This window comes from Entelurus aequoreus, linkage group LG04, assembly GCF_033978785.1.
Source record: "Entelurus aequoreus isolate RoL-2023_Sb linkage group LG04, RoL_Eaeq_v1.1, whole genome shotgun sequence".
In the NCBI taxonomy this organism is placed as follows: domain Eukaryota; kingdom Metazoa; phylum Chordata; class Actinopteri; order Syngnathiformes; family Syngnathidae; genus Entelurus; species Entelurus aequoreus.
Genome location: NC_084734.1, coordinates 598,308 through 611,468, shown reverse-complemented (window position 1 = coordinate 611,468; position 13,161 = coordinate 598,308). Strand labels below are relative to the sequence as shown.

Sequence of the window (13,161 nt, the reverse complement as noted above, 5' to 3'; positions counted from 1 at the left end):
CAGGAACTAAGGAAGTGTCCAAAAAACAAAACAGCACATGGCCAAACAAAAACATGAACACAGACATGACAGTATCACATACGTTCCTACATGTGATGACTCATGTATCACGTACGTTCCTACATGTGATGACTCATGTATCGCATACGTTCCTACATGTGACTACTCATGTATCGCATACGTTCCTACATGTGATGACTCATGTATCGCATACGTTCCTACATGTGATGACTCATGTATCACATACGTTCCTACATGTGATGACTCATGTATCGCATATGTTCCTACATGTGATGACTCATGTATCACATACGTTCCTACATGTGATGACTCATGTATCGCATACGTTCCTACATGTGATGACTCATGTATCGCATACGTTCCTACATGTGATGACTCATGTATCACATACGTTCCTACATGTGATGACTCATGTATCGCATACGTTCCTACATGTGATGACTCATGTATCGCATACGTTCCTACATGTGATGACTCATGTATCACATACGTTCCTACATGTGATGACTCATGTATCGCATGTTTATAATAACATGATTATACTTTAAGAATTATAAAAAATGTTAATTATTATGTAAAAAAAATATAAATTTTCAACATTTATTATATTATATTTAAACTCGGGCTGTTAAATTGAATGCCTGTGATTAATCCCAAAAAATATATAAACAGATAATTCATGATTGTGATTAATCGCATGAGTTAATGCAATAAATAAGTTTGACAGCCTCAAAATAGGTAAATAATAGAAAATAATTATAATCACAACAATATATTTATAGAATTATAATATTCATAACTATTATTATAAAACATATACACACTTCCAGCATTTATGTTAGGGAGAAAAATCCCATTGTTTTACTGCCTTATATTGTATTTAAACTAGGGCTGTCCAATGTAATGCATGTGATTAATCACAAAAAATACCAATCATGTTCGAACGGATAATTGATGATTAATCATTAAATATTTTACGAGTAATCGCACGAGTTCAGCGTTAACTTTAGCAGCCCTTAATAATCACATCAACCGTGTACGCAAAGTTTGGCATCACGGGGGAGGAAAAGTAGTGTGTGTGTGTGTGTGTGTGTGTGTGTGTGTGTGTGTGTGTGTGTGTGTGTGTGTGTGTGTGTGTGTGTGTGTGTGTGTGTGTGTGTGTGTGTGTGTGTGTGTGTGTGTGTGTGTGTGTGTGTGTGTGTGTGTGTGTGTGTGGGTGTGTGTGTGTGACATACATTATAAAGATGCAGGCTTAAAGTGACATTCATTCATCTCTCGCACTTCAAGAAGTGTGTCAGCACCGAGCTAAAACGAGACAACACACACTCTCTCTCTCTCACACACACACTCTCTCTCTCACACACACAGACACACACACACAGACACACACACACCCGGGTCCCGATCTCCCTCTGCTATGGTGATCCACATAGGCGGCGTCCACAACTTCAGCACCGCGGAGAGCGCCCCCCCGGACGCCAGCCTGCGCGGCTCCGGTGGCCCAGACTCGGAGGCTCCGGACGGCTTGAGCCGCGGCGGCCACACGGCGGTGGCGGTGTGCCTGGGCTTCATCCTGGTGGCGGGCGTCGTCAACAACTCCCTCTCGCTGCTGGTGTTCGCCCGGTTCCGGTGCTTGTGGACGCCCATCAACGTGGTGCTGCTCAACATCAGCCTGAGCGACGCGCTGGTGTGCGTCTTCGGAACCCCGCTGAGCTTCGCCGCCAGCCTGCACGGACGCTGGCTGATCGGGGAGTCGGGCTGCAGGTGGTACGGCTTTGCCAACTCTTTCTTCGGTGAGCGCACGCATGAAAATCATTCCACGCTAAAAAAAAAAAAAGTTCTCTGAACGCTGCGCTGACGTCACAGAGAACCGTTCAAACTCATTTCGAGTAAAGAAGTGCAATTACGTGTACAACTGTGTCAGACAAAATAAATAAAATAAAATAGAATAAAATTTAAAACATTTAAATAAAATTAGAATTAGAATGAAAATTAAATTAAATTAAATTAAATTAAATTAAATTAAATTAAATTAAATTAAATTAAATTAAATTAAATTACATTTAATTTAATTTAATTTAATTTAATTTAATTTAATTTAAAATATATATATAAAAACATTAACAAATAAAATAAATGAATAAATAAATAAAATAAAACACAAAATAAAACACAAAATAAAGTACAAACAAAACACAAATAACTTGCATTGATTGGAATCAGACAGTAGTGATGATAACGTCCACATTTTCAAATGGAGGAGAAAAACACAAAATAAATAAAAATTAAATGAAATAAAATAAAAAATAAATGAATAAATAAATAAAATAAAACACAAAATAAAATAAAATACAAATACAAATAACTTGCATTGATTGGAATCAGACAGTAGTGATGATAACGTCCACATTTTCAAATAGAGGAGAAAAACACAAAATATATATATTTTTTTAAAATACAAAAAATAAAAAATAAAAAAATAAAACACAAAATAAAATAGAATAAAACACCAAAAACTTGCATTGATTGGAATCAGACAGTAGTGATGATAACGTCCACATTTTCAAATGGAGGAGAAAAACACAAAATAAAAATAAATTTTTTTTACAAAAAAAATAAATAAATAAATAAAATAAAAAACAAAATAAAATAAAATAAAATACAATAACTTGCATTGATTGGAATCAGACAGTAGTGATGATAACATCCACATTTTCAAATGGAGGAGAAAAACACAAAATAAAAATAAAAATTAAAAATAAATAAATAAATAAATAAATAAAATAAATAAAATAAATAAAATAAATAAAATAAATAAAATAAATAAAATACAAAATAAAATAAAATAAAATACAAATACAAATAACTTGCATTGATTGGAATCAGACAGTAGTGATGATAACATCCACATTTTCAAATGGAGGAGAAAAACACAAAATAAAAATAAAAATTTAAAATGAATAAATAAATAAATAAAATAAAATACAAAATAAAATAAAATACAAATACAAATAACTTGCATTGATTGGAATCAGACAGTAGTGATGATAACGTCCACATTTTCAAATAGAGGAGAAAAAAACACAAAATAAAAATTAAAATTAAAAATGAATAAATAAATAAATAAAATAAAATACAAAATAAAATAAAATAAAATACAAATACAAATAACTTGCATTGATTGGAATCAGACAGTAGTGATGATAACGTCCACATTTTCAAATAGAGGAGAAAAACACAAAATAAAAATAAAAATTAAAAATAAATAAATAAATAAATAAAATAAAATACAAAATAAAATAAAATAAAATACAAATACAAATAACTTGCATTGATTGGAATCAGACAGTAGTGATGATAACGTCCACATTTTCAAATAGAGGAGAAAAACACAAAATGTTTTTTTTTTAAATACAAAAAATAAAAAATAAATAAATACAAAAATAAAACACAAAATAAAATAAAATAAAACACAAATAACTTGCATTTATTGGAATCAGACAGTAGTTATGATAATGTCCGCATTTTTAAATGGAGGAGAAAAACACAAAATAAAATAAAATAAAATAAAATAAAAAATAAATGAATAAATAAATAAAATAAAACACAAAATAAAATAAAAATAAAACACAAATAACTTGCATTGATTGGAATCAGACAGTAATGATGATAACATCCACATTTTCAAATGGAGGAGAAAAACACAAAATAAAATAAAATAAAATAAAATAATACACTAAATAAAATAAAATAAAACACAAATAACTTGCATTGATTGGTTCCGGACATGGCAGCAAAGTAGGAATCACTAAAGATAAATCAAAGATTTACTTAACTAAAGCTTAAAAAACTGTTTATGACCTTATAATGATGTTTTTCTACATTATGAGAGACCCTCGACATGAAATGACATCATTTAGTCATCTTTAGACTCTTTAAGTCAATATAGCAGCGACTCTCAGGTGTCAAACTCAAGGCCGAGGGGCCACATCAGTTACATGCGTCAATAGATGTTCTTAATAAATGTACTTGTTTCTCCATTTTGATGAAAAATACATATACTGCATGACATTTGAAGCTTTAACATGATCCAATATTGCAATAATACTTTCAATGTATTTGTTGAAATAAAAAGATAAATACTTCACTATCTGCTGGACTTATGATTCCAAAGCAAGTTATCCATCAAATTGTGCACTGTAAAAATGACAAAACTGTTTTACTGTAAAATTCTGACTGAGCTGCCTTAATTTTTTTTTTTTACTGTAAAATCTACAGTTGTTGTTCTTACAATGTTTGACTGGAAATTTAAAAACTGCCATCATTAAAAGAATGGTGCAGTTTTTACATTTACAATAATATTTTTTTAAAAACAGTGAATTTTACAGTAAAATTCTGACGTAATTTAACCGTAAAACAAAGAGTGTGCACAACTTTTGCATTTATTGCAATATATTGAAAAAATATATATGTACAATTTACAGTGTATATAAATATATATATATGTATATATATATATATATATATATATATATATATATATATATATGTATGTGTATATATATATATATATATATATATATATATATATATATATATATATATGTATGTGTATATATATATATATATATATATATATATATATATATATATATATATATATATATACATATATATATGTATGTGTATATATATATATACATATATATATATATATATATATACATATATATATATATATATATATGTATGTGTGTGTATATATATATATATATATATATATATATACATATATATATATATATATATATATATATATATATATATATATATATATATATATATATATATATATATATATATATGTTGTCATTATGGTGGTACTTAATGAATACTTAGGTCTACTACACTACTGTATTTAATGTTGTCATTATGGTGGTACTTAATGAATACTTAGGTCTACTACACTACTGTATTTAATGTTGTAATTATGGTGGTACTTAATGAATACTTAGGTCTACTACACTACTGTATTTTAATGTTGTCATTATGGTGGTACTTAATGAATACTTAGGTCTACTACACTACTGTATTTAATGTTGTAATTATGGTGGTACTTAATGAATACTTAGGTCTACTACACTACTGTATTTAATGTTGTCATTATGGTGGTACTTAATGAATACTTAGGTCTACTACACTACTGTATTTAATGTTGTAATTATGGTGGTACTTAATGAATACTTAGGCCTACTACACTACTGTATTTAATGTTGTAATTATGGTGGTACTTAATGAACACTTAGGTCTACTACACTACTGTATTTAATGTTGTCATTATGGTGGTACTTAATGAATACTTAGGTCTACTACACTACTGTATTTAATGTTGTCATTATGGTGGTACTTAATGAATACTTAGGTCTACTACACTACTGTATTTAATGTTGTAATTATGGTGGTACTTAATGAATACTTAGGTCTACTACACTACTGTATTTAATGTTGTCATCATGGTGGTACTTAATGAATACTTAGGTCTACTACACTACAATATTTAATGTTGTAATTATGGTGGTACTTAATGAATACTTAGGCCTACTACACTACTGTATTTAATGTTGTCATCATGGTGGTACTTAATGAATACTTAGGTCTACTACACTACTGTATTTAATGTTGTCATTATGGTGGTACTTAATGAATACTTAGGTCTACTACACTACTGTATTTAATGTCATTATGGTGGTACTTAATGAATACTTAGGTCTACTACACTACTGTATTTAATGTTGTCATTATGGTGGTACTTAATGAATACTTAGGTCTACTACACTACTGTATTTAATGTTGTCATTATGGTGGTACTTAATGAATACTTAGGTCTACTACACTACTGTATTTAATGTTGTCATCATGGTGGTACTTAATGAATACTTAGGTCTACTACACTACTGTATTTAATGTTGTCATTATGGTGGTACTTGATGAATACTTAGGTCTACTACACTACTGTATTTAATGTTGTCATTATGGTGGTACTTAATGAATACTTAGGTCTACTACACTACTGTATTTAATGTTGTCATTATGGTGGTACTTGATGAATACTTAGGTCTACTACACTACTGTATTTAATGTTGTCATTATGGTGGTACTTAATGAATACTTAGGTCTACTACACTACTGTATTTAATGTTGTCATTATGGTGGTACTTAATGAATACTTAGGTCTACTACACTACTGTATTTAATGTTGTCATTATGGTGGTACTTAATGAATACTTAGGTCTACTACACTACTGTATTTAATGTTGTCATTATGGTGGTACAGATCAAAATAAATAAATAAATAAATAAAATAAGATAAAATCTATTTTTTTTCCCCCATTGCAAGTAAAAATCGTGAATTATTCGAAAATCGATTTTGTTTGACACCCCAAGTAAATGCTGTACATTATTATTACATGACTTCATAAAACTACGGTAGTTGTTAGTAATACCTTTTATTGTGTTGCTTTATACAATATTTCTGATATAAAAGTTGTAGTTTTTCTTTCCAAAAACATGTTAAAATTGTGCTGTTTTGGGGCCAAACATCAAAATATTGATTTCAGTTCAATTCAACGGGCGACACTCATTTGAGATACAAGTGTTTTGAGTTGAGAGCTGCATCACAGAACCAATTCAGCTGGGAAGTTGAGGGACCAACGTAGTCTGTAACAGGGTCAAACTGTGGCCACCACTACAACCAACTGTTGGTAATGTGAAGAATGTATATATATATATATATATATATATATATATATATATATATATATATATATATATATATATATATATATATATATATATATATATATATATATATATATATATATATATATATATATATATATATATATATATGTGCAAGAGTTATTTCTTTCTATTCATAGTCATATTTGAAAACAGCTAGTGTTTTTCCATTTGTACTCTTTCTATTTGTCCGCAAGTAAACTGTGTGTGTTACCTTGAAGACTTGGAATGTAGGAGTTGGAGTACTCCCTTATATCTTATCTGCAGTAGAACGATGAGGCTGTGTTCCTTCCCTGAGAGGTGGGGGCTTTCTTTCTGTGTAAGAAGGAGGCTCTTCCGTATGAGCATTAGAACAACTTAGGAAGCCGGTATGCATATATTAGTCTGGGTTGGTCTCCTGAAATTTCAGTAAAACTTGATGATATTCCTACTTTGTCCTGGTGATCCTTTTTACTCAGTTTATATGTCATCCAAAAGAACTTGGGATTGACCAGTAACTTAGATTCCCTTGGAGGAAGAACTGGTCCGACGCAACAGTGACCGTCAGAGCAAACACAAGTGAAATGGTGAACTCACCTTGGATGAGGCCATGCACCTGGAGACACACCTGGCCATGCACCTGTGAGACACACCTGGCCATGCACCTGGAGAGCAGATCCCATCTAGTTAACTCGGGGAAAACAACATGCTAGCGTCTCCTGGTGACATGACTCATGACTGGCCGCACGGCTCTCATCAAAGGAAGACGTAGTCTGGTCACGCACATGAAGGCCAGGGCGGCCATGGCGGACGCGTCATCTGGGTCACATGACGTGCGTCCTGCATGGCCGTCACAGACTTTACAGCAGCGGGGGAGACGATAATGAGAAAACTGGCGGTCCCAGAATAGATCCACCACAGGGGGTAAGACAACATGCGTGCTCTTTTTTTTTTTTTAAATACCTTGTAGTGGTTACCATGGCAACCTCAAGTCATGGCCGCAGAAGACATACTTGTGGGAACACCGGCTGACGACGTCATCAAGTCAAGTCAAGTTTATACAACAGACGCGTCCCGACCTTGTCCTGCCTTCGCACGCACGTAAGGAGGCGGGGCTAATTTGCACATTGAAGATACCAAAACAAAAACCAGGTGTGTCCAAACTACTTCCTCTTCAATTTGGCCCGCCAGACAGCACCAGTCCAAAAAGCTAGTTGGTCATCTATATCAGTGGTCCCCAACTTTTTTGTAGCTGCGGACCGGTCAACGCTTGAAAATTTGTCCCACGGACCGGTGGGTGGGTAGGGGGCGGGGGGGGGGGGGGGGGGTATTTAAAAAAAAAAAAAAAAAAAAAACATTTTTTTTTTTTTTTTTTTTTTTTACATAAATAAATACAATCATGTGTGCTTAAGGACTGTATCCCTGCAGACTGTATTGATCTATATTGATATATAATGTATATATTGTGTTATTTATGTTGATTTCATTTTAAAAAAAAAAAAAAAAATTTTTTTTTTTTTAAATTTCTTGTCTAATCACACCAATCGGTCCTCGGACCGCCGCGGCCCGGTGGTTGGGGACCACTGATCTATATGATCAACTTAGAGTCAGCAGTCTGAGAGCTGCCATTTTGTCACCCATGTAAGTAACTCATAACATTGACAGCAATGTGAATGCGTGCACGTCATTTACTTATATGACCCAATCCAAACAACCTTCCCTAGTCTTGGTGCAAAAAATATACATAATAATTCAACCAGCACAAAAATTCAACAAACATGGTCACACATAACACATGAACTTTGTGGATATTATAAATTATTACATTATAAGCATAAAAATGATTATTATAAATGATTATATTATATTATAAAAATGGGGCAGCACGGTGGAAGAGGGGGTTAGTGCATCTGCCTCACAATACGGAGGTCCTGGGTTCCATCCTGCGCTCGGGATCTTTCTGTGTGGAGTTTGCATGTTCTCCCCGTGACTGCGTGGGTTCTACTCCGGCTTCCTCCCACCTGGGGATAGGCCCCTCCCACCTCCAAAGACATGCACCTGGGGATAGGTTGATTGGCAACACTAAATGGTCCCTAGTGTGTGTATGTCAGGAGTCACCAACGCGGTGCCCGCGGGCACCAGGTAGCCCGTAAGGACCAGATGAGTAGCCCGCCGGCCTGTTCTAAAAATAGCTGAAATAGCAGCACTTACCAGTGAGCTGCCTCTATTTTTTAAATTGTATTTATTTACTAGCAAGCTGGTCTCGCTTTGCCCGACATTTTTAATTCTAAGAGAGACAAAACTCAAATAGAATTTGAAAATCCAAGAAAATATTTTAAAGACTTGGTCTTCACTTGTTTAAATAAATTCATTCATTTTTTTTACTTTGCTCCTCATAACTTTCAGAAAGACAATTTTAGAGAAAAAATACAACCTTAAAAATGATTTTAGGATTTTTAAACACATATACCTTTTTACCTTTTAAATTCCTTCCTCTTCTTTCCTGACAATTTAAATCAATATTCAAGGAAAACATTTTTTTTAATTGTAAAGAATAATAAATACATTTTAATTTAATTTTTTCGACGAAGAATATTTGTGAAATATTTCTTCAAACTTATTATGATTAAAATTCAAAAAAATTATTCTGGCAAATCTAGAAAATCTGTAGAATCAAATTTAAATCTCATTTCAAAGTCTTTTGATTTTCTTTTAAAATTTTTGTTCTGGAAAATCTAGAAGAAATAATGATTTGTCTTTGTTACAAATATAGCTTTGTTTGTTATATATTGTTTGGTATATATTCTAACAAAGTGTAGATTGGATTTTAACCTATTTAAAACATTTCATCAAAATTCTAAAATTAATCTTAATCAGGAAAAATTACTAATGATGTTCCATAAATTCTTTTTTTAAGTTTTTCTCTTCTTTTTTTCGGTTTAATTTTGAATTTTAAAGAGTCAAAATTGAAGATAAACTATGTTTCAAAATTTAATTTTCATTTTTTTCGTGTTTTCTCCTATTTTAAACCGTTCAATTAAGTGTAAATGTCATTCATTATTAATAATAACATAGAGTTAAAGGTAAATTGAGCAAATTGGCTATTTCTGGCAATTTATTTAAGTGTGTATCAAACTGGTAGCCCTTCGCATTAATCACTACCCAAGAAGTAGCTCTAGGTTTCAAAAACGTTGGTGACCCCTGCTGTATGTTATCTATCTGTGTTGGCCCTGTGATGAGGTGGTGACTTGTCCAGCTTTCAAATGAGTGTTTCAATCCAGGTCCTCATATTTTGTGAACCACATTTTAGTGTGTAAAGTCAAGTATTACAATTCCGTAGTGACTGAAAGAGTTAAGTGTGATATAAAGTGTATTCTTTTTACAAAGCGCAATATGTTAAATGCGACTTGTCCAGGGTGTACCCCGCCTTCCGCCCGAATGCAGCTGAGATAGGCTCCCGCACCCCCCGCCACCCCAAAAGGGACAATTAGGTAGAAAATGGATGGAGGACTCCATTGGTGGAGGACTCCACTCGGCAAAAACGAGGGGTTTATTATTGTGGACGAACAAGTTTTGTGTTTGTTTTACTTCCAGGGATCGTGTCGCTGGTGTCCTTGTCCGTTCTGTCGTACGAGCGCTACGTCACCGTGCTGCGCTCCTCCCAAGTGGACATGTCGGACTTCAGGAAGGCCTGGTTGTGTGTCGGGGGTTGCTGGCTCTACGCCCTCCTCTGGACGCTGCCTCCGCTGCTGGGCTGGAGCAGCTACGGGCCCGAGGGCCCCGGCACCACCTGCTCGGTGCAGTGGCACCTTCGCTCGCTCAGCAGCGTGTCGTACGTGGTGTGTCTCTTCCTCTTCTGCCTGCTGCTGCCCCTCCTGCTCATGCTCTACTCCTACGCACGCATCGTCATCACCGTCAGGCGGGTGAGTTCACGCCCGGTTCACGTGTCAGGTAAAAAATGGCATCTAGTATACCCAAAATATTGTCTGATTACAAGAACATTTGAAAGAGTGTAGCTATGAACTAACAAACAAGCTGATGAGCTTCCAGCCCTGCACAATTTATTTTGTACAACGTATACACAATCCTGCTAGCTAACAAACTACCTCCTTGACTCAATGACATTAGCATTAACTAACCAGTTAACTAATCATTAGGCTAACAAACTGACAGAAATCCAAACAAGTTAATGGTGGAGAATCTTGTTGTGCTCTCATGCAAGCTATCTTGTTAACTAGCTAATTAACTAACTAACTGCAATACTAGTTTTAAACCAACCAAGACAATCAAAATCGAGTCACCAGTTAAATAATAAACAATCGTAATAGTTAGCTGGCTAGCTATACTTATCTTCCTAACAAACCAACTAAACACTAGTCTTTTTATCCCAACCTGCTTGTTAACTTACTAAGAGGAATACGAATGTAGTTACTAGTTAAATAAAGTCTCACTCGCTAGCTGACCAGCTTATTATCTGCTGTATAACTAGCTACAAGCTAGTGTAAACAACCTCAATTAAAAGGTGACGTTGCCTTCAATGGCCGTTTTGAACAATTGGAAACGTGAGACAGTTTGCTGGTATTATTTTGTACAACGTATACGCAATCCTGCTAGCTAACTAACCACCTCCTTGACTCAATGACATTAGCATTAACTAACCAGTTAACTAATCATTTGGCTAACAAACTGACAGAAATCCAAACAAGTTAATGGTGGAGAATCTTGTAGTGCTCTCATGCAAGCTATCTTGTTAACTAGCTAATCAACTAAGTAACTGCAATACTAGTTTTAAACTAACCAAGACATTTAAAATCGAGTCACCAGTTAAATAATAAACAATCGTAATAGTTAGCTGGCTAGCTATACTTATCTACCAATCAAACCAACTAAACACTAGTCTTTTTTATCCCAACCTGCTTGTTAACTTACTAAGAGCAATACGGATGTAGTTACTAGTTAAATAAAGTCTCACTCGCTAGCTGACTAGCTTATTATCTGCTGTATAACTAGCTACAAGCTAGTGTAAACAACCTCAATTAAAAGGTGACGTTGCCTTCAGTGGCAGTTTTGAACAATTGGAAACGTGAGACAATTTGCTGGTATTATTTTGTACAACGTATACACAATCCTGCTAGCTAACTAACTACCTCCTTGACTCAATGACATTAGCATTAACTAACCAGTTAACTAATCATTTGGCTAACAAACTGACAGAAATCCAAACAAGTTAATGGTGGAGAATCTTGTAGTGCTCTCATGCAAGCTATCTTGTTAACTAGCTAATTAACTAACCAACTGCAATACTAGTTTTAAACCAACCAAAACAATCAAAATCGAGTCACCAGTTAAATAATAAACAATCGTAATAGTTAGCTGGCTAGCTATACTTATCTACCAATCAAACCAACTAAACACTAGTCTTTTTTATCCCAACCTGCTTGTTAACTTACTAGGAGCAATACGAATGTAGTTACTAGTTAAATAAAGTCTCACTCGCTAGCTGACCAGCTTATTATCTGCTGTATAACTAGCTACAAGCTAGTGTAAACAACCTCAATTAAAAGGTGACGTTGCCTTCAATGGCAGTTTTGAACAATTGGAAACGTGAGACAATTTGCTGGTATTATTTTGTACAACATATACACAATCCTGCTAGCTAACTAACTACCTCCTTGACTCAATGACATTAGCATTAACTAACCAGTTAACTAATCATTTGGCTAACAAACTGACAGATATCCAAACAAGTTAATGGTGGAGAATCTTGTTGTGCTCTCATGCAAGCTATCTTGTTAACTAGCTAATTAACTAACCAACTGCAATACTAGTTTTAAACTAACCTAGACAATCAAAATCGAGTCACCCGTTAGAGTAGTTACTAGTTAAATAAAGTCTCACTTGCTAGCTGACTAGCTTATTATCTGCTGTATAACTAGCAACAAGCTAGTGTAAACAACCTCAATTAAAAGGTGACGTTGCCTTCAATGGCAGTTTTGAACAATTGGAAACGTGAGACAATTTGCTGGTATTATTTTGTACAACGTATACACAATCCTGCTAGCTAACTAACCACCTCCTTGACTCAATGACATTAGCATTAACTAACCAGTTAACTAATCATTTGGCTAACAAACTGACAGATATCCAAACAAGTTAATGGTGGAGAATCTTGTGCTCTCATGCAAGCTATCTTGTTAACTAGCTAATTAACTAACCAACTGCAATACTAGTTTTAAACTAACCTAGACAATCAAAATCGAGTCACCCGTTAGAGTAGTTACTAGTTAAATAAAGTCTCACTCGCTAGCTGACTAGCTTATTATCGACTGTATAACTAGCTATAAGCTAGTGTAAATAACCTCA

At 33.8% G+C, this 13,161-nt stretch overlaps 1 protein-coding gene across 1 annotated transcript in view; it reads left to right on the top strand.

Moving 5' to 3' along the window:
* Positions 1-1,094: 1,094 nt before the first annotated feature.
* The window catches only part of tmtops3a (teleost multiple tissue opsin 3a), a 32,054-nt gene continuing 19,987 nt past the window's right edge, over positions 1,095-13,161 (top strand). Inside the window, exons 1-2 of the mRNA XM_062043857.1 lie at positions 1,095-1,814; positions 10,393-10,721. Coding sequence (XP_061899841.1) covers positions 1,439-1,814; positions 10,393-10,721 — 705 coding nt within the window. The 5' untranslated portion in view covers positions 1,095-1,438. The remainder of the gene's footprint in view (positions 1,815-10,392; positions 10,722-13,161) is intronic.